At 36.5% G+C, this 20,677-nt stretch overlaps 1 protein-coding gene across 2 annotated transcripts in view; it reads left to right on the top strand.

Annotated features, from left to right (window-relative positions):
• LOC136033184 (FERM, ARHGEF and pleckstrin domain-containing protein 2-like) overlaps positions 1 to 6,976 on the top strand; it is a 158,226-nt gene extending 151,250 nt beyond the window's left edge. For both annotated transcript variants that reach the window (XM_065713892.1, XM_065713897.1), the window contains exons 22-23: positions 1,838 to 2,097; positions 6,794 to 6,976. In XM_065713892.1, coding sequence (XP_065569964.1) covers positions 1,838 to 2,097; positions 6,794 to 6,875 — 342 coding nt within the window. In that variant the 3' untranslated portion in view covers positions 6,876 to 6,976. The remainder of the gene's footprint in view (positions 1 to 1,837; positions 2,098 to 6,793) is intronic.
• The last annotated feature ends 13,701 nt before the right edge of the window (positions 6,977 to 20,677 follow it).

The raw sequence follows: 20,677 nt of genomic DNA, 5'->3' as shown, positions 1-20,677 counted from the left end.
TAAATATAGGGAAACATCTAGAGCTATTTTCTTTGAAACGGTTTCAGATATATGTTTCTAAAATGCAAGATGTTCTTTTTACTCCCTATAAGTTTCAACTTCGCTTTTAGTAGAAAAAATTTCTTTTGAATTAATATTTGTTTGTTTTCCGGTTAGAAAAAAATATGCACAATGCACCTTGTAAAATCTCTAAAAAAGATGGAATCTCTAAAAAGAAAATATTCAATTATACTTAAAAGGTTATATCACAAAATCTTCCATGGACTTCTTCGATTTATATTAGAGTGAAATCCCTTCCCCTCAATAAGGATAACGATTACCCCTATTGAGATAAATATAAACTGCTTCGCGACAAAAATACAAATTATGCAAAAACAATCTGAATCCCTAAAACTTTGGGGTTTTGATAAGCGAAACTGGCTTCAAAAATTCTGGAATCTGCAGATGTTTTTAAAAACTGAGAAAACACTCTGGAGGAAGTAAGGGCAATGGACTTCAAATTATTCAAAGCTACGATGTTAGAATAAAACCACAAGCCAACCCTTTCAAGAAACATTTGAAGCATCTTCTGTTCCTTGTCATCCTGTCACTTTCGCTTTTCATGATCAAAGTCCTCAATTTTTGAAGTCAAATTCTTATTGATCATTTTGGTAAACTGTTTTTTGTCCTCCTTTTAACTGTTTGTAAACTGTTTGTCCTCCTTTGTTCCTACTGTTGGTAAACTGTTTGTCCTCCTTTGTTCCTACTGTTGGTAAACTGTTTGTCCTCCTTTGTTCCTACTGTTGGTAAACTGTTTGTCCTCCTTACAACAGTGTCTTTTTATTTACAATTGCATATGATGTAACCTAGGAGGCTGATAGTTCAAGCATATTAAGACAACTGAATCTTTTCTTCTCTCTAAGTATCTCTCTCTTTTTAAGTGTTCTTTTTAGCCAAATATACCAGTTCCCAGTCACCCACTTATGTAAGTATTAGACTTACATGACAAATTTGAGTCAAAAACTTAAAAAAGTAAAAAAGAAAAAATTATAGTTTTATCTAGGAGTCGCGCATTGGGTAATATTCTAGTTATGGAATTTGCTAGGTAACTACAAAACCCCAGTACCAACGGTGGCTCTATGCCTGGGCAGAGGGGTCGCAGCTACTGCTCCCCCCCTCCCCGTTTTATGTGACATATGACATGGAGTTCCTTTTATTCTATATTTTTACGCTTATAGTATACCTTGATTCCCCCCGCCCCAGATTATGAGGCCTAAAACCGCTACTGCCCAATACAGACACAAAAAATATTATTATTCTTCTTGATCCCTTTCTAAGAAATCACTCCCTTTACTGGCTGCCTTTTTTTAAACCCTTTGACTAGAGCCATGTTTGCCTCATAAATATTAAGACATATCCTTCCTTCCCTTCTGTCGATTTTTTTTTATCCTTTGTCATCCCAATTTGTTGGAATCTCGTCCACTAAGAATGGCGTGAGTTTTTCAATATGGAAGCTGCTGCTTTTTTTTTTAAGTTATTTTTATGTTTTTCAGATAATGGTGCTTCAATGAAAGTACTTGTTTCAAATGTGTAAATCACACTGCTATGTCAGGGTTAGTACTAAATTTTGACTGGTAACAGCAATAGCATCTACTCTCTGCGTCTTTGCACAAATTGACAGTCAAAATCACATCAATAGTTAATAAAAAAAAATAAAAATAAAATACCAACACGGAAGGTTCTTGTTGGCCGCATTCGGTCAGTGGGTGGTTGCTTTAAGAGCGTTGATTTTAAATATTAGACATTGCTAAATGTTTATTTTCATTACTCGAAAATATTTGTTTTTTCGTTTCTTTAGAGTCAATTGTCTGGCTACTTGCTGAGAAAATTCAAAACTTCAAATGGATGGCAAAAGCTCTGGGTCGTATTGTCCAATTTCTGCTTGTTTTTTTACAAGACCTACCAAGAGGATTTTCCTTTAGCAAGTTTGCCTCTTCTTGGCTACATTGTAAGTTCGCCGGGCGATCAGGATCACATCCACAAGGATTATGTCTTCAAACTCCAATTTAAATCCCATGTATATTTTTTCAGGGCCGAAAGTGAATTCACATTCAATAGGTAACTCTATATTTGATCTTAGTAAACGTATAAGAATATTATCTTGACTTAATAAAGTGATTGGAGCAAAGGGAGACATATACACTACGTAAGAAACGTAAAATAATGGTTTAAAGATAGAAAATAACCCTTCAAACTAAAAATTAGACAGATTAAAGTGAACAGAATCTAATCTTTCTGAAATGTTCAAACTACTATATTGCCAAATATTGATATGTGAAGTGCATCTCTTGGGAACTAAATTTGAACTTACACTAAAACGCTATGTCTTTTCTTGTCATTAAATGTTCTCATTATCAATTATATCTATTCTTTTTCTTTAATTTTGCTGTTTCCCAATGGTGTTACCATGGTGTATATCACAATAGTACATATCATGTATTAATTTTTCCAACAACAAATTTGAAGAACCAGCGGGAATGTTCCTAATGTGTTTATTTAAAATCGCCATTTATTCCCTTAAACACAAGAATTTTGAGTTAAATTCACCATCTTTAATGATCCTTCCCATAGTTTTTAACCTAAAACTCAAAAATGCTGTTTGTGATGTTTTATTTATGTGAGTAAAGGACGACAGCAGTTAAAGTTGTGCCCCGTTTTTACGCACACTAGAAAATACGTAAAAGATGCGCACACTAGATTCAAAAGTTCAAACCGGCGGTACTATTCTTTGTGTCATGGCCCTTGAGCGAGGAACTGTAATGGAGAGCTGAGGTCTAGTCATCCAGTACTTTTACTCACCCTATTTTGCTTACCTTCTCCGGGTACCGATTTATTGCTGGGGTTGGTACCCATCTGAATAGCCGCACAAGCGGGCTTTTAAATAATAAATTTATAACTGTTTAAATTTCTTGGAAACCACGTAATGTTTAGAACTTATATCTGAAATTGCTTAGAACTTTTTGTGTAATATTGAAGTTGAAACACTGTGTGGCCTTGAAACTTCTAACAAGAATTTCTCAGAACCTCTTTTTTAACACGGACGTTCAAACACCATGTAGCGGTGAAGCTTCTAATTGAAAGTTTTCAAAAGCTGTTCATTAAAATTGACTTTCGTACGCCAATAACCTTTATAATTCACCTTAAATGGCTCAATGACATCGAAATTGAAATACTCTGTACCCTTAATGCTTTCAACTGAAATATCCTGAACTTGTTTATATGAAATGGCAATTGAAATACAATGTATTCTTCAAACTTTTACCTAAAATGGCTATAAACTCGTACATGTAATGTTGACCATTAATCCGTGGAACTCCTCGCTTCTTTATAGTATCCAACTAGCCCCAAAAATTCTCTAAAATCTTTCTTTAGATGAGTCTTTAATAAGTAAAAATTTGCTACCTGCACAGTGAGTCTAAGCCAACCACGTCAGGTGCAAATTGGGACATCGAAGCGATTGCTAAGAAGACTGGGACTGAAACCTGCAAACTGCTTCCTTTTGCTCATGCAATTCTTGGCTGCGACGCAACTTCCCGTCCACATGGACTTGGCAAAGGGATTGCCCTTAAACGGCTGGTAGATAAAGAAAAGGTTAAGGAAAATGCTTCAACATTTTCTCGAATTGATGCTTTCAAGGAACAGAAGTAGCTGGAGAGGTTCCTCTTTCTTTATTGTGCAGTGGAATATCTACTTACCATCTTGACAGTTGCTTATACCGAGTCTTTCAGCAGAAAGTAGCAACGTCTACAACTTCCGTCCATCTCCAAGATCTACCTCCTACTTAAGCAGTAGCAACATTTCACAATATCAACAGTGAAAATTGACATGGACAAAACTTCTTTTCTGCATTAGCAGTCCAGTTTTTTCCTGTATGAATTCAACGTCGCGTAGTGCTGCTCCCAGACCTATATCGACGCTTGATTTATGGATGAGAGCGGGGGAACTGAACATGAGTGCTTCGTATCAGATTTACCTATTTCCCACTTTTTATACGTCCAAATTAAGTCGTTTTTAAAAAGTCATCATTTTAAAAGAAAAGCCGAAAAACGCTCAATTTTGCCTCGTTCGATTTAAGCCAACTTCTTATATGTTGTAGAGATTTTTTCAGTTTCGAATGGTACCAAAATCCAAACTATTGCAGTTTGTTTGAAGTTCAACCTTAGATTGACTGTTCTATGTCGGTGATCACTCTTTGACGCTCTTATAATACTACCTTTGCGATTTTGGCTCTCACCATGAGCTTCTTTACCGCTAGAAATCGGTAGGGGTTCTTCTGCATGAGTGGGTTGTTTTCGGTATCAATCTTGTTCCTCACGAGATTGTTCTTTTCTGGTCTGTCCGAGAGAGCTATTCTGAATCTCCTCATATATACAGTAAATTTATTTTTCTGATTAGGATCTGAATTTCCATTGATGGAAGTCTCTATGCCTTCCATGAAGACTCTCTCATTTCCGGTTCCTTCATAGACCGTCATCATATCCCAGAGCGTTGTTTCCCCATGGTCATGTGCTTGGACAAGAAACAATTCATTTATATATGCTTTTTGGCATTTTCTAAAGAGGCATATATAGAGAAGTTTTTTTTCTCTTTGGAAACTCTACCATGTAATTGAAACTTCAGGATATTTTGGGGGAATTTTTCTTGACTTTCTGGTGTATCTCAGTCCGCTTTTTCCACCCTGTAGGAGAGCCAGCACTTCCGCTGCTGCTTCGCTCTCTTGGTTTCCGATTGTGATTAGTACCAAAACTTCTTACGCTTTTTTCTTTGAGTTGACAATAATTTCACGCGGTAGTCTAGTTGTTTTTTTCAAAGTAGTTGCCTCATCTTGACCAGGTACTACTACCACTACCAGATAACTACTGATTCAGACGCACTAATTCTCCTCCTCTCTCTCGTGTCACGTCACTTGTTGTGGTCCTCTTACGTGATGAAAGTGGATTAGTTCAAATAGTCAGAAACCCGCCAAGGTCTGTTTAATCTCCCTGTAAGCGAACAAGAGATACTGCAGATCCTGATCCTCAGAGGTTAAATGGGGTCCAAAAAATCCATCCATCTTCGGGTGTAAATATTAGTACGAATCAGTTTAACGCCATGAATCAAAAATATAGTTTCTGCGTCATATGCGAGATGTGGTTACATCCGGCCAGGATCTCTAAAGGTATTCTCGCTGTGGAGAAATATTTGATCAATTCTATATTCTTGGGATACACACATACATAAATGCGTGTATTTAAGACCCATCGGCCAAATACAGAAAAATATAGCATAAAAATATCTCTGAGGCATCTTACGTCGTCTACAAAATGGCCAACCACCTCTTCATTTTAGCTGCTAAAGGCAAACAAATCAATTTAGATATATAAATTTTTAAAGTAAACACAAGAAACATTTTTGCGTGGTAAAAAGGGAGCTATCACCCCTCAGTGTCCTTATTAAGCCTTAGTCTAAATGAAAGGGATGCTCCGCCAATATCCCCATCCACACACCCTTCTATTTTAGACCGAAATATCATCGACATTTGGGCATGATAATTCACTCTGAGGCATGTGGTACCACACCTCCCCTTCAATACAATGATCCACAGCCGCTTCTCATAAAATCTGATTGGCAATTAAACATCACTGAACAGGATGTTATAAAAACATCCAGTAAATAGACTTATTTAAATGAAGCAATTAAATAAGTGTCTATATTAAACGTTTATTTTGTATAGACTATGCCACTTTTTAGGAACAGATTGGCTGTCTCAAATTTTTCATTCGGTAGCAAGTTACTCCTCTTAGGGGTAAATTCATAGTTTGGTGCAACAAAACGGAGAAAAATATCACTTTCCCTTGCTACTATCTTCTTGGCCACTTAAAACAGCAGTAGAACTTTTAATTTCCGTTCGAAGCTTCCTTTCTTGATCTTCAAGGATAATTGGATTGATACGATCAACTCTGGGAAAAACAAACAAACAAAAAACAAATAAGCACACTTTCGTGATCTTTCTTCTGGGAAAAAACGCAAACCTCTACTATTTTTGAGATAGGAACTCGAAACCTCTGCAGTAATCTTCTTGTGATATGCTGTGAAATCTCGGGGTCTGTATTTTTATTTCGAAAAATAATCCTAAATTTTTCAAGTAATATTTATTTTTTTGCTTGACGAGTTAAACATCTTTCGTTTTTAATTGTGTTTATTCTGATTTTCTCTTAATTATTAGCAGTAAATTTTATTAGTGTAATTCTTTCTCTTACAAAAGTTTATGTATGGATTTTTTTTCTTTTTAGTATTTCGTCTTGGTAGTCTATTATTTTTAATTCTGGCATTATAAAAAGTAAGTTAAAATTAAACCCTTAGGAAAGCCTTATTTTCAAGATACTATTTTGAAGTTCATCTTATCATAGTCACAACTGTTTTGGAAAATAATTTTAGCTCTTCTCAATTCTCCATTAGTTAGTTTTACTTAATTTAGGGTTTTACTTAGTTTAATGCGAGACATGGCATTTCTTATTTTAGGTAATTGATAGGGAAGAAGGAAAGCAATAAAAAAAAAATTAAAAGATAAATTAAGAGTTGCCGAACCTTGCCACGTCCTTTTGTATATGCTCTAGTGTTTACTTAAGTGTTCGAGGGTTTCAGATGAGTTAAGAACATCTTATTATCACTTACTCCAGAGCTCCACTTTCCTTTGTCGATTTTTTAGACGAAATTGATGCAGCACATATCAAATGTTACTATTTTACATAGTTAGACTGTTTTTTATTTTCAGATGGCTTGAAGTAATAAGTCGAAGTACACAAAGTCCCACATCACGGCTGAAACTACCCAATCACAGAAAATTGGACTACTGATTTTTTCAGCTTTTGAATATTTATTGGATTATGAATTATTTCATATATTTTTTCTTAGTATACTCTAACTCCAACTTGCAAATAACATAGAATTGCAGTAACTGCTTCCTTTTTACTCTACTAGTTTTCTTTTTCTTGAATATGGAATTGTTAATCAATTAATCAAAGTAGTCTTAGCCTAGTTGAGCTGTCCTATCCGAATAGTTAGCATGCTTGACTTGAAATCCTTTGTCCGTAAGGACAGGGGTTCGAGTCCTAATGACGCTGGTTATTTGGTTTGGAACGGGGGTCAGTGGCATGGCTCTGCAAGCTCAGCCAGAGTCGACCCAGCTCTAAATGGGTGTCTGGAGAAATCCGAGAAATGTAAACAGCAAGGTTGGGCGGAAGCACAGGAAGACAGGCCCCCAACTTTCCATTGCGGCTCATGGCGGAAGGTTCCATGAAATGAAGATCAGCACCACTGGTAGGACTGTAAATTCTAGTGCCGTATTATTTGCCTTTACCTTATTACTATTATTATTGCTGTGTTTTAGTGCCCTTATCAATTGTATTCGTTAGCAATCATTTTGTGTCTTATAAAGTGCTGTTGAAACATTGAATCATTTAAACATCTAAGTTGAAACATTTAAGAAATATAAAAAAAAAAAAACCTAATGGTTAATACTAAACGTTGTTGGTCAATACTGTTCTTGCTTAACTTCATTTAAAGCCCCCAATTTTTTTTTCAAATAGCCATGAATTTAGGGTTCAGTGATTTAAATAGTAATATTTATTATCCACTTATCAAATATGGCAGCATGGATCCTTGCCGAGCTCAATGAGAAGTTCAGATGCAAAGCATTTTATCGAAATCCTTTGTCTATATTTGATTAATCCCCAGCTACATTTATTCAACCCGATAGCATACTACTGACAGAAAAAAAATCTAGGGATCTAGGGATTGTGAAAGAAATTTTTACCAGGATAAGTTTATTTTGTTTTAATATTGTTAAAGCATCACTTAGGCAAACTACGTAAAGGAATAGCGAAGTGAGTGATTTTAGAATTAGTCAAAAATGTGTATTTTTGGTTTTATTCGGGAGGGATTTTCTTTCTTCCTCTCCAGTTTCCATCGAAATTTGGGTCTTGGGCTTTCCAAATGGCTTTCTTAGAAGGTTATCACGACGCATGCCTCAAACTTATATTGTCTGCATGTAGGTCTTGTTTCTTCAGTCGTAGTTACAGTTAAATTAAGTTAAATATAATCGCGTTTTTGTTTTGTTTAAATTTTGCTTTGCTAATTGATCTTGTTATAAAAAAAAAACATATCCATTCTTATAAAGGTTTCTAGGAATCTCTTTTCCACTCGAAACCAACTACAATAAAAACATGATTCTTGCTTCATTCTTAACAGTATAACCTTACTGTATTTTTGTTTCTCGTTTATTGTTTTTTTTTTTACACCTTTGATTTAATGCAGGTTCAATTAGTCTTTGGCATTACTGAAGAATCTCTTTTTCTCTTCTTCTTTTTTTCAGGTTTTTTGTATGGTGAACTTTTTTTTTTTTTTTTTTTTTTTTTTTTTTTTTTTTTTTTTTTTTTTTTTTTTTTTTTTTTTTTTTTTTTTTTTTTTTTTTTGCAGCGACAGGAATTTGATTCGTAACTGGAAGAATCAATGAAACTCGGAAATAAGGACCTCTCAACTATATAATAACTATTATTAATAATCAATTAATATGAAGAATAACAGATTAAAATAGGGAAGTTATCTACAATTAATTTAATTACTGTCTACCGGTTTGGAGCAAGAATTGTGTGAGGAAAAATTCGACGAATCCCAACCATTTCACATATTCGACCACATTCTTACTTACTAGACTATATTCTCTTTCTCCTGTCCCTTTCTCCGAGTCCGGGTGTCACTGGCTATTTAGTTTGGAATGGGATTAGTGGTGTGACTCTGTAAGCGTAGCCAGAGTCGATCTAGCTCTGAAGGGTAGCTGAAGAAATGTGGGGAAGGTAGACAGGAAGGGTGTACGAAAGTGCAGGATGGTTACCATCTCCCCTACCCCTCATCGCACTTCCTGGTTGAAGGGGCATTAAACAGAGATCAGCTCCGCCGGTAGGGACCTTAAAGTTTATTGCTATACTCCACGTTTCTTTTTTTACCTTACATTTAGATGATGGCTTTTTAAGGAAATTGTGAATATATTACGCTGCGGCTTTCCTGTTTGAACTGGCTTAAATATTCACTTTGGAGGGTCTCTTAGCTAGTTTTCACCAAAATATTCCAATCCGAAGCGGGGATCTTGACGATCGAGGTGAATGCGTTTTATTTTCTGTTTAATTTCAATGGCACTGTGAAGTAAGTTTTTGAAGATGATCAAACTATTTAATCTGTTGATGATTTTTTCTGTAGGTTTTACTTTCCTTCGTTTTATTACTTTCCCTCCGCCATGCATCAGCTTGCTTTAAAGTGTTTTCTTTGTATTATATATATATATATATATATATATATATATATATATATATATATATATATATATATATATATATATATATATAACTCTATTACTGTAGGTTTTATAACTATATGTTGTAAATTGCCAGATGTATCACATTAAATGAGTTCTAATGGTGCAATAAAAGATGTTAAATCAAATCTTACTCAGAGTTTTAAGTAGATGGATGGACATTAGTGTTTTTTCACTATTTCACTGATTCTATGCTTAGGTACAGTATCAAATATCTACTGCTTAAAGTTCCTGGTGACTTCTTTGCTTAGTAAAAAGTTTATAATCTGCATTAAATCGGCGTTCAGCAATGATAGGAAAGCAAGACAGTGAAGCGTGATTGTTTTCCAGGAATTTTGATACCTTTCAGAAAAGTAATTCTCCAACCGATGATGCAATGATAATTTTTTTTTTTAGAAAGGTTTCAATTTAAAGTATTTTTTTACAGCAATTATTCTGCTTGAACTAGGATTTGTGTCACTTGTATAAGCATAAGTAAATAGGTTCAGCACCCAGGATGGTATATTCATATTATAAGATCTTGGTATATTTCAATCTTGTCTTCATGCAGAAATTTTCCAAACTTCTTATAGAAACTTTTGAAAAACAATAAATCAAGAGATCCACCCTAGATGAATCTGCATTATCAGTGTGTAGTTTAATGCTTGGAAAATGAGGCGAATTTTTTCTTGAAAGCAAATTTTTTCTTGATTTTTTCAAGGAGGCACACTCGTGCCTCTATAAAGAGGCGAACCACGACAACGTTAAGCGATCTTCGGTTCCAGTAGTCGCAGAGGGATGGGGAGGGATGCATTTCGTAGCCCGAGCTCCAACTAAGAAACCTGCCAAATTTCATCCCCCTCCGACTTTTCCTTCATGGGGAAAATCTGGCCGAAAGTTTCGACCCACCAACCCCAGCCCCCCTTTAACGTTGTCCGATCGGGTTACGCATAGCCACTTAATTTTCATATTCTTTTTTTTCTGCCACGCCTACAGGTCACAGCCGACATCGGATCTGGGTGTACGAAGACTCATTCGATGCGGAATTCTCCGAGTAAGTTTCCTTGAAAGTTTCGTAGGAAAATCTTAACCCCCCGAAAGTTTCAACCCCCCACCCCACCCCCTTTAACGTTGTCCGATCGGGCTGAAATTCACAAGTTAAAGTCCTCTACGGCCCAGGAGCTTATCCGCGAAATTTCAGCTCGATCCGATAACTCCTTCCCTGTTTTCCAGAAACCACGCATTAGCCACTTAATTAACCCATTTCTCCATAAGAGCCCATGTTAATTTGAAATTTTTAAAAGTTATATTTACATACATGCAGGTGGTTAGCTCAGTCGGTAGAGCGTGGGACTTTTAATCCTCGGGTCAAGGGTTCAAGTCCCCTATCGGGCGGTTTTTTTTCACAAAATATGAAAAAAACTTCGTTTTCTTAATGAGTTAAAGACCTGGACTGCTTATCATTTGAGAGATAACAGAATATTCGCTTATTATGAGCAAAAGAAACATTTCGGTCATTCTATCTATTTTTTTTCTATTTTATACAATGATTTAAAAGCGGGGGGTTGGGGGCGGCAGCCACCCAACTTCCTCTCCTAATTCCTGTACGAGGAGTACAGGAATTATTAAATTATATCCACCATGAATTGTAGAAAAACGTACAGAAATAATATGAAAAAAACTTCGTTTTCTTAAAGAGTTAAAGAGGCTGCGTCCGAAAGTCGAACCTTAAAACGTACAGGAATTAGGAGAGGACAGTTGCCGCCCCCCTAACCCCCCGCTCTTGGCTTCGGTAAGGCCCTCTTTTAATTAACAAAAAATTGAAATGAATGAATAATGGAATAACTTCGAAAAATGTTAAACACAAGAGGACAGGAGAACCATTGCGCCGAAACTAGTAATTAGTAACAATGAAGTCCCCCCACAACAAACAACCTGTACAAAAGAGTCTTTAAAAGCGGGGGGTTTGGGGGGCGGCAGCCCCCCAACTGCCTCTCCTAATTGCTGTACGTTTTAAGGTTCGACTTTGGGACGCAGCCTTTTTAAGAAAACGAAGTTTTTTTCATATTATCTTCTCTATAGAATAACAGACCTTAGATTTTGTCTCAATGACATTTTTGTTGTTGTTAAATTTTGCTGTTGTAAGTTTTATTCTTTTGAATATTCAGAATGATTCAGTTAGGTATGCAGTGTCTTGTACATGCCAAAAGTTGCCCACTCACTTAAGTCCCTACGTTTATTTTCCCTTTATGACTGCATGCATGTATTGAACAGAGAATAAAACCTTGCGATCAACTTTCCCGGTAATAATTATTTTACTCACCTATATACAAGAAGACGCTCAAATTCCTTGTTAGTATCATTGGTTAGGTTAGGTTAAGTATAGAGTTGACGTAAGGTTCAGAAAGTATGGTGTTGCCTCTTAATTTTATTCGCTCATTTATAAATAATACTAAAGAAATCGTGTAAAAGACAGCTCGATTTTTTGGCAACTGCGTGCTGACGATGTATTGTAAAAACGTCTGGTACTGATTATTTTACTAACAAGAAAGAAATTCTACGTATTTACCTCTTAATGAAGGAACCCCATCTTTAGTAAATTTACTAAAGCTTTTCTGTGATGCATTTCTTTAAACAATTGCTCAAATCATGTAAAAATAAATGCGCTCTGTCTCTAATTCTCCTAGTAGAAGATACTCGTCGAGTTGAAAGCCATATGTCTTTTTCCGAACCTCAGACAAATTTTCTTCAATATTTTCAGTCACGTCATCAATTTTTCTCCGAAAAACATTGTAAGTGAGGGGGATATATTTAGCCATACGAAGAACTCTGGTGTGCTAATCTTACCAGAAGTTTTTCTTACGACAGATAAAAGAAACTTGTCTCCATGGGAATTTGATTTGCCTTATGTAGCAGTTTCGCAATATTGCAAGAACAACCTAGTTTGTCATCAGCTATTTGTGTAGTGTCAAATTTCCTAATTTGTCTCTTACAAAATTTGTAAAAATAGGTGCTGACAAGGTAAAAGCTCCACTCTTATTGTAAAGCCGATGATTTACTTCGGATAATATACTTTGTTTCCAAAAGAAAATACACTAAATGAGCTCTTTTATAAAGCATCACTGTACAAAAGCTAAATTTGGATTCTAGTGAGTCGTTTAATAGGCCTTAGTCTCAGGCAAAGGCTGATCTAGAGCAAAAATCTTGGGGACGGGGGCAGTGTGACGAGGATGCCAATAATTGATAAATTTATTTACAAAAAGAGTGAAAAAACATCGAATGAGGGCGCCAGAAACATTCATGAGGGGAGGGGCTGGATTCGCTAGTGCTCGGAGGGAGACACAATGTTAAGTTCTACCGCACAGGCCTATTGCCAGGCCATTCGAATTGAGAAAAAAATTATACTTTATTACTTAATCAAAGTAACTGAAAATAAATGCACTGCACATTGATCAATAACTACAATTATCCAACCAAGGTAACGCCCATGTAAAACTGAACTCTTTCAGTAAAATTTCCCATTTTCAAACGACTGTCAAATTAGCTATATCTGGAGCTATCCTTTGACTCAGTCTTTTGTAGTTAAGAAACACAAAATGAATAATTTGCATAAAACTAACTGTGCAAAGAAAATATAAAGAAATCGAACCATTATACCTCTCCCCGTAAAAAAAAAAAAAAAAAAAAAAAAAAAAAAAAAAAAATTCTCGGTTCCCACCACATGATTAAAACTAGTTTACCAGAAATAGACATCTTATAAATTTTGCCCAAAATAAACTCAATTCTGGATTCACAATAACACTTGTGTTCGCTGTCTACATATGCAGTTAATCTCTTGATTAACATATGCAGTTAAGCTCTCTAGATAGCAACTTAAAGTTCTTAAGATTCATACGCAAACATAACGCATAGAGTCACTACACATGTCATATCCATTTTGCCCGCTTTACCAACCAGATACAGTTCCATCAATCACTCACTGCACTTCTAAGTAGAATTAACTACGCGTTTACCCCCCCCCCCCCCCGAGGAAAATACCACCCTCCCTCTGTGGAAAATATGGCTTCCCAAATTTGAGAATTTTATTTGAGTTTTGTTGTTTTTTTCCGTTGGGGGAAGGAATTTTGGTAGTTGTGTATTATACGCCACTCACTCAAGTTTACGCTGTGTAAAACTCAAGTCACAATAACTCTTGTATTCGCTGTCTATTTATACAGTTAATCTCTTGAGCTCTCAAGATAGCGACTTAAAGTTCAGCTGACTCAGATATTCTTAAGATCTACACGCAAACATAACACACAAAGTCACTACACTTGTCATGTCCATTGTGCCCGCTTTACCAACCGGATATAGTTGCATCAATCACTTACTGCACTTTTAAGTAGAATTTAACTACGATTTCAAAATACATGTTTTTCAGCCAAACAAACTACAAGGCCAAGATGTACTTACGAAATTGAAATCTAATTACCTTTAATTTTAGTCACGTTCAAATCTTGTGACTATGGATGTTATTCATTTCTTTTCCGAGTTGCGTGAAAGATACACTTAGGTCTACGTTTTTCAACGATAGCGTTCAGGCCGCGCAAGAGCAAAAACAAGGTTCATTTTACAGCTGCGAAAATCGTGCAGCGTCATAAAGCTTAGGTTTCGTAATGCCGTTAAAAATTGGTTCGAAGTGCATATAGATTTGTCCTAGAGATCATACAGCATCAAATGGCAAAAAGAATTAACTTGCAAAGTAAGGCGCAAAAGCACAACCATGGAGAAATTGCCGTAAAAGATTTCAAGCTGAGGCCTACTGGCAGAAGTAGTAGTTTAGTCAGCTAAAATAGACAGGGTGATAGGCGTCCCCCCTCCCGAGGAAAATACCTCCCCGCCCCCCGTAGAAAATAAGGCTTTCCAAATTCGCGAATTTTATTTGAGTTTTGTTGTTTTCTTTCGTAGGGGGAAGGCATTTTAGCACTTGTGTATTATACGCCACTCACTCAAGTTTACTCTGTGTAAAATTCGGGAGCAAACCGGTTTCTTTCAGCTTAGCGTGAGACAAGACAAAGACAAGTTACATAATAGATGGGACATTACGTAATTTGAGCAAAAACAATTATTTCAAAATGTGCAGAATGATTTTACCTAATAGATTTTGCATGTAGCCCGCTATATTTTACCCCTTCTCCCCTAATGTACAAATATATAACCCAAATTTGTTTCTAAAGCAACGAAGAAACTAACGGAAAAACTGGTTTGTTCTCGAGTTTTACACATTGGAAATTTGAGTGAGTGGCGTATAATACACAGGTACCGAAATTCCTTCCCTATGCTTACTTGTATTCATGCATCACCCTCTACTTTAAAGCTACTACATGGTACATCTAAATATGTTGGAACTACATCAGTATCAGTTTTGTCTGAATATCAAGTATCTGGTCACTTGCTTATCTCAGTTAGCTTTTTCGTACCACTTTGCACATATGATAGTCCAGGATCAATTAGTAGTGGTAAAAGCTAAGTTTTCTTCGGAATTGGAATAAAATTAACGGATAACTTTTTGTCGAGAGTTCAGGTCGAATTCTGCAGAAAAATCTGACCTCATTTTCAGCTTTGGTGTTAAATCTAGGACTACAAAAAAAATGCTGTGCATTTGCTTTTGGATATTTACTGTGCAGAAATTTTTCACAGTGCATTAACGGTCGAAAAAAATGTTCTGCTGGCCTGTATTTGTCCCAGTATTGCTTAGAATGACGGGGAATACAGGCAAATCGAGGACTACAGGCAAATAACAGTTGCCTCTGAAACTTCCAAGATCATTCAAGCAAACGACCACAAATTCCACGCCTTTGAAGTCTTCTGAACAGACACTTATGCAAAATTCTATTGAAAGCTTGTGCGATATCAAAACACAGTAGCCTATAATAATATAAGCAGTCAAACTATTTTAAATTTTAAATATAGAAAAATTGGCAGCAAAGATATTTCTATTTAAACATTGTAGATAAGAACGAAATTCACAGAAAAAAAATAGAAATAAGAAGACTGTGTATCAAGTGCGAATCCTATTTTGAGAATTTGTATTTGGTCTGATAGCGGGTCAAAAATGCTGTGCATTTGCTTTTGGATATTTACTGTGCAGAAATTTTTCACAGTGCATTAACGGTCGAAAAAAAATGTTCTGCTGGCCTGTATTTGTCCTGGTATTGCTTTGAATGAAATAAAATTTGGCTCTAGTAGAAATGTATAATAAAGCGAAGTTGTGGTTCCACATTTGGAACGAGTGTGGACGACCAAGATGTGGTATACTGAATCCGATTCGACTCTCCGCTAAGCAAAAATTCAAAGACACCCTTTCTCAGCATAGGAAAGACATAATAAATAAATCAGCCGATAAAATGAGAAATGACCGAAATTTACTCTGGAAAATAATTCCCCGGTAAGTAGCTTCTTCCAGTAACTTTAACTTACTAGTGGATATTCTGCTGTCTGAATGTTTTACCCATTATACTAAGTTCTGTCCCCCAGACGACAATTTGGAAAAGAGCAATTTCTGGTTCCATTCGTAGCAATAGAAGTTTCAGCAGGAGAGCTGACAACCCAACAGTGCCTAGGTGTATTTGGGTTTCCAGTGGCTAGCCGGCTATCCAGAGGCACAATGGGGTTGTTCTTCGTGGGCCAATTTGTATTTACTCCAGACAAGCACCGTTACTTCCATCCCCAATACTTTTAATAATAATATTCCAAAACACTTTAATAATTATGTTTTAGACCCTAAGGCACAGTGGCCCTCCTCTTGTGTTCTGCTTGGTCTTAACCATTATCTTGTTTTTTGTGCTTATGATATTCTGAACGTCAGCCAATCCTTAAAGAAAATGTCCATTACTTTTGAAATATTAAACTGAAGATACGCTGATTCAGGTCTGGATCTCAACCCTGGAAAATAGAACCTTGAAGAGCTTCTGTAAGGGGAGTCCTGAAGTCAAACTTGTCGAGCAGATAACTTAGCGGGGACTCTCAGCTGGTTCATCTCTCAAGCATACTCGTCAGCTATTCGTATCTAATATTCAGCACCACAATTGCATACTTATGCTTTATTTATTAAAGTAAAGCTTCGCCTTGATAGAGCAACACTCGCAACTCTCACAGAGCCAAGAGAAAAAAGCAACTTTCTTTCTAATAAGATGAGTGACCTCGAAACAGTCAATGAGGATAAGAACATAGCTACTCCAGAAACTAAGGAGTATGCCGAAACGAAGCAGGAATGCCAAAGCGAAGCCTCTGAGGAGTATTCCGAAATGAAGGTGGTTGAGTCTACGGAACCAAAAAGGTTGTATCTGCGGAACCAGACTATGAGTCTACGGAACCAAAGGTTGAATCTGTCGAACCAAAGGGAAAATCTGCAGAATCAAAAGACGAATCTACGGAACCAAAGGTTGAATCTACAGAACCAGACTATGAGTCTACGAAACCAAAGGTTGAATCTATTGAGCCAAAGGGGAAATCTGCAGAATCAAAAGACGAATCTACGGAACTAAAGATCGAATCTACGGAACAGGAAGAAGATGTGTCTACTGAACCAAAGGTTGGATCTACAGAACCAAAAGATGAATTAGTTGAACCAAAGGTTGAGTTCAAAAAGCACTTAGAAAAGGATCCCATCCGAAATATGGAAGCGACTACTGCAGTGGGTGAGGGTCGGCTGCGAGGCTGGTGGTGGGGGGGGCCGGTAATATCATAGTATGATAACAAACAGTTTTTAAAACAACAATTCCACTTTTTTTCCAAAAACATCACATATAAAAACAGTACATATAAAGAGCACATTGCTTAGCTGGGGACTATTGGGATGGAGTTTGAGAAAAAAAAATATTGTAATGGAAACTATTGAGATGCGAAAAGGGTCCCTCCTACCACCTACTGTTGAATTTTCTCCAGACCGGGGCGTTGTTTATATTCTACACAAACACCTCGATCTGAAGTAAGATAATGGGAGTGTGGTTGTACCTTCATATCGCTCGAGCACCCATAGACCTTGTCCGATAGGGCTGACATGACATTTTTCGACTCTATTTTTATATCTATAATTTATAGTTTTTAAATTTTAAAAAGCGAATTGCCATGACATTTGCTCTTCGATTTAATTATTCTCCACATAGTTTCTACAGACGCTAATGCAAAATTTTTCTTTTGCATAGTGTGTAAGCACTCCTTTGCGGAATTTTTCGTTATCCTCATTGTGCATTTGCAAACAGTACACCTTCGGACCTGCAAGCACACCGTGGGAAATCAAATCGCTCCCCGTCTCGGATTTAAAACATAATAAATTATTCAGGGCTTGGCCTTTCTCTAGCTTCAGATAAATGTACTGTTCTGATTGGTATAGTCCATTCGAGAGCTAATGTGTTCACCGTTTTGCAAATCGTCGAGTAAATGTTCGGTCTTAACTTTTAACAAAAGTGAATCTGTGTCCCTATTATAAGCTTGAGCTTATCCCTCCCCTGGCAATTGGAGCTTACACATATTGTAATAAAATTCCAACATAAGTTTTTTTTTGAAATTTCTAAAATGGCACTGCCTGTGGCAATATTTTTCTTTAAAACTACGCATCTTTTCTATGTAAAAGGATCATATTGGAGTCTATTATCGTGAAGGATGTGAAATTCGGGTGGGTACTGATTCAGGTACATTCTTTTGGATTAGTTACAACGTCAAATGTCTCCTATGGGACACACTCTCACACTTCTTACCGCCGGCTGAATGTAAAATGAGCTTAAAGATCTATTTTCCATTCTTCGTCTTTGCCTCAGACAGTTTATTGATAAAAGTGTCAATAAACGTCTTCAAGTATGGCTTCTGATTAAACTGAAGGGATATCTGAATCTGTTTGAATATGACCCTGAAACTGTTTGCCGGCATCCACCACCAAAGAACGTGATGTACAATAATATTCCATTTCGGATGAAGGTCGCCCATAAGCTTTTTTTGAAGGTTTGCAGTGCAAACCCTTCATCTTCCACCAAAAAAACATTATATGGAATCAGAGTATCCTCATACTTTGGCACCAGTCTATTTATGCAGGAGAAACGAAATGCTTTATTCAGTCATGAAGTTTCACTTGTATTTCAACATCAATTTAAAAAAAACATCATTGCTGTCAATTCTCTACAACAGCGGCAATGTTGGAGAAACCTAAATTACAAGGCTTGTCCACCAATTTGTAATTCCCACGTGGTACAGATATAGAGAGTTCACAGCCAGAAAAACCGCATTTGACTTCTCACCAGTGCGAGCTCCAATCGGATTGGTTTCCAGGATATGATCCCCGTGAAAAAAAACCCTCCCCAAATGGATCTCTCTACAAATAATGCTAATCCTCGTCGATGATCAACCCTATTTCTTCTTTATTGATTTTAAGAAGTAATTCCATCACCAGATGAGGATTTGAAAAGTAATACCCCAAATCAAACCCAAATTTCTGATAGATTTTGTCCGTGCTTTTAGAGACAATATCCAACAACTTCACTTGCCGGCCACATTTTACAATAATTCTCCCCGTTCTTACATCTACTCTTGGCCCGAACTTTGTTAGCAAAATAATAGTTGGTAGCGGTGCATTGACGGCATTGATGAGGTGAATCATAAAACGCTTTGATCGGCGACATTCAGTCCTCGCGTAGCCTCGAAGCGGAGCTGTAGTACTCATACGCGTATGTGCCCTTAATCTTTGATAAATCATGCACCTGGAAAGTGCTATTTAAGGAGGGGGAAACTATTAAAATATCACTTATTTATATTTGAATTAATTGATTCGAGGATGTATGAAAATAAATATGTGAATCTAAAAAATGAATTTCATTCAAGTACATATAATTATTTACAATTGTTTTCTATTTGAATTCTAAAAGCAGGAACTTCTCGGATGATTTGGGTATGATGTTATATTGAAAAAACCATTGAACCATGTGCCACCTACGACTTCACCTTTTTGCAAACGTGCCAACGCTGGATGTTTTACGTATTGGAGCCGTGGCCCAATATATAAAAATCTTTACCAATGACATGGTATTACTAGCATGTCTTTGCACTTGGGTCTAAGAGAGTGCAATAAATTCATGTTCTTTAACACTGTTCGAATTTCATGGATCTTACACGTCCATGAGTTTGGCTTTGATATCTAATTCCACCTTGTCGCTTCACAAGAGTGAATTTTGGAAATTCTTGCAGAGCAAGATGGCATTGTTGCCCAAACCCGACTCCATAAACTGGTATTCATGACGCTTATAGTGCCTCAAATCATGTTTTAATTTCAATATAACAATAATTTCACAATAATAATATTTTCAAATTTTCAATATTTCACAATAAAAGCGTGAACTTTCCTCCTTTCCTTGACTTAAAACCCGAGTAATGTGTGGAATTGCAAAAAATATCCAATTGAGTCGGGGTCTTTGGCAGGATCTTAAAGAAGCTATACTCAGTGTTTCATTGACTCAATAGACAGAGCTTTCACTGAATGTATTACCTCCTTTTTCATATTTAAGTTGCCCTCTTCATATTTAATACCGTACTGTAAAATTGAAATAGCAATCTTAAATGCTCTTAGTCCTCTCAAAAATGTGCTCCCCTTTAAGTGTTAAAGGACATTGCCCCTTTAAACAATTAAAATCTACTTTGGGAAACTCAGCCCCGTCCCTGTCCCATTAACTGCCAAATCGTCCAAATGTGTCTCACCTGCGTTTACCATGGGCTTATGCCGTGTTACGAGGACCACGTATTTGAAACACTCTAAGCCTGTATCAAAATAAAAGTGTTCCACACCCATAGCCCTCTAAATCTGCATTATATTTTATAAAATTACCCTTCTCCCTCCCGTCTCTTAAAAAAAGTCCTTTTTAAATTTTGTTTCAATCTAAACTTTCAATAGATAGAACTACTGAACCTTTTCCCATCTCATTTTAATTTTCTCCTTGATTAAAGATATTGCCCACCCACTCTGATAAGACATCCTCAAAATTTTATAAGTCCGAATGAGGCATCTGATTTTCTCTTTTTAGGTAATAAAGATACAACTCTCCAGACTTTTAGTTTTCAATCTGTATTTTTCAAGTGATGGATGCTTTTATTCTGTGCCTACCTCCTGTGTCCCAATATCGTTTGTCGAGAATGGCTCAAATCTTGCCCACATAGGAGTGGATAATATCAATTTGATCCGTACGGATACTACCACTTGTAAGTGTTTTGAAGGGGTGTTCAAACTCAGCCCTAGAAATATCTGACAAAACAGGGGGTGAACACGGGGTGGGTACTTTCTCGACCTCG

The sequence above is a fragment of the Artemia franciscana genome, chromosome 1, assembly GCF_032884065.1.
Source record: "Artemia franciscana chromosome 1, ASM3288406v1, whole genome shotgun sequence".
Taxonomy (NCBI): Eukaryota; Metazoa; Arthropoda; class Branchiopoda; order Anostraca; family Artemiidae; genus Artemia; species Artemia franciscana.
The sequence above is the reverse complement of the archived record's forward strand: the minus strand, read 5'-3'. Positions and strand labels throughout refer to the sequence as shown.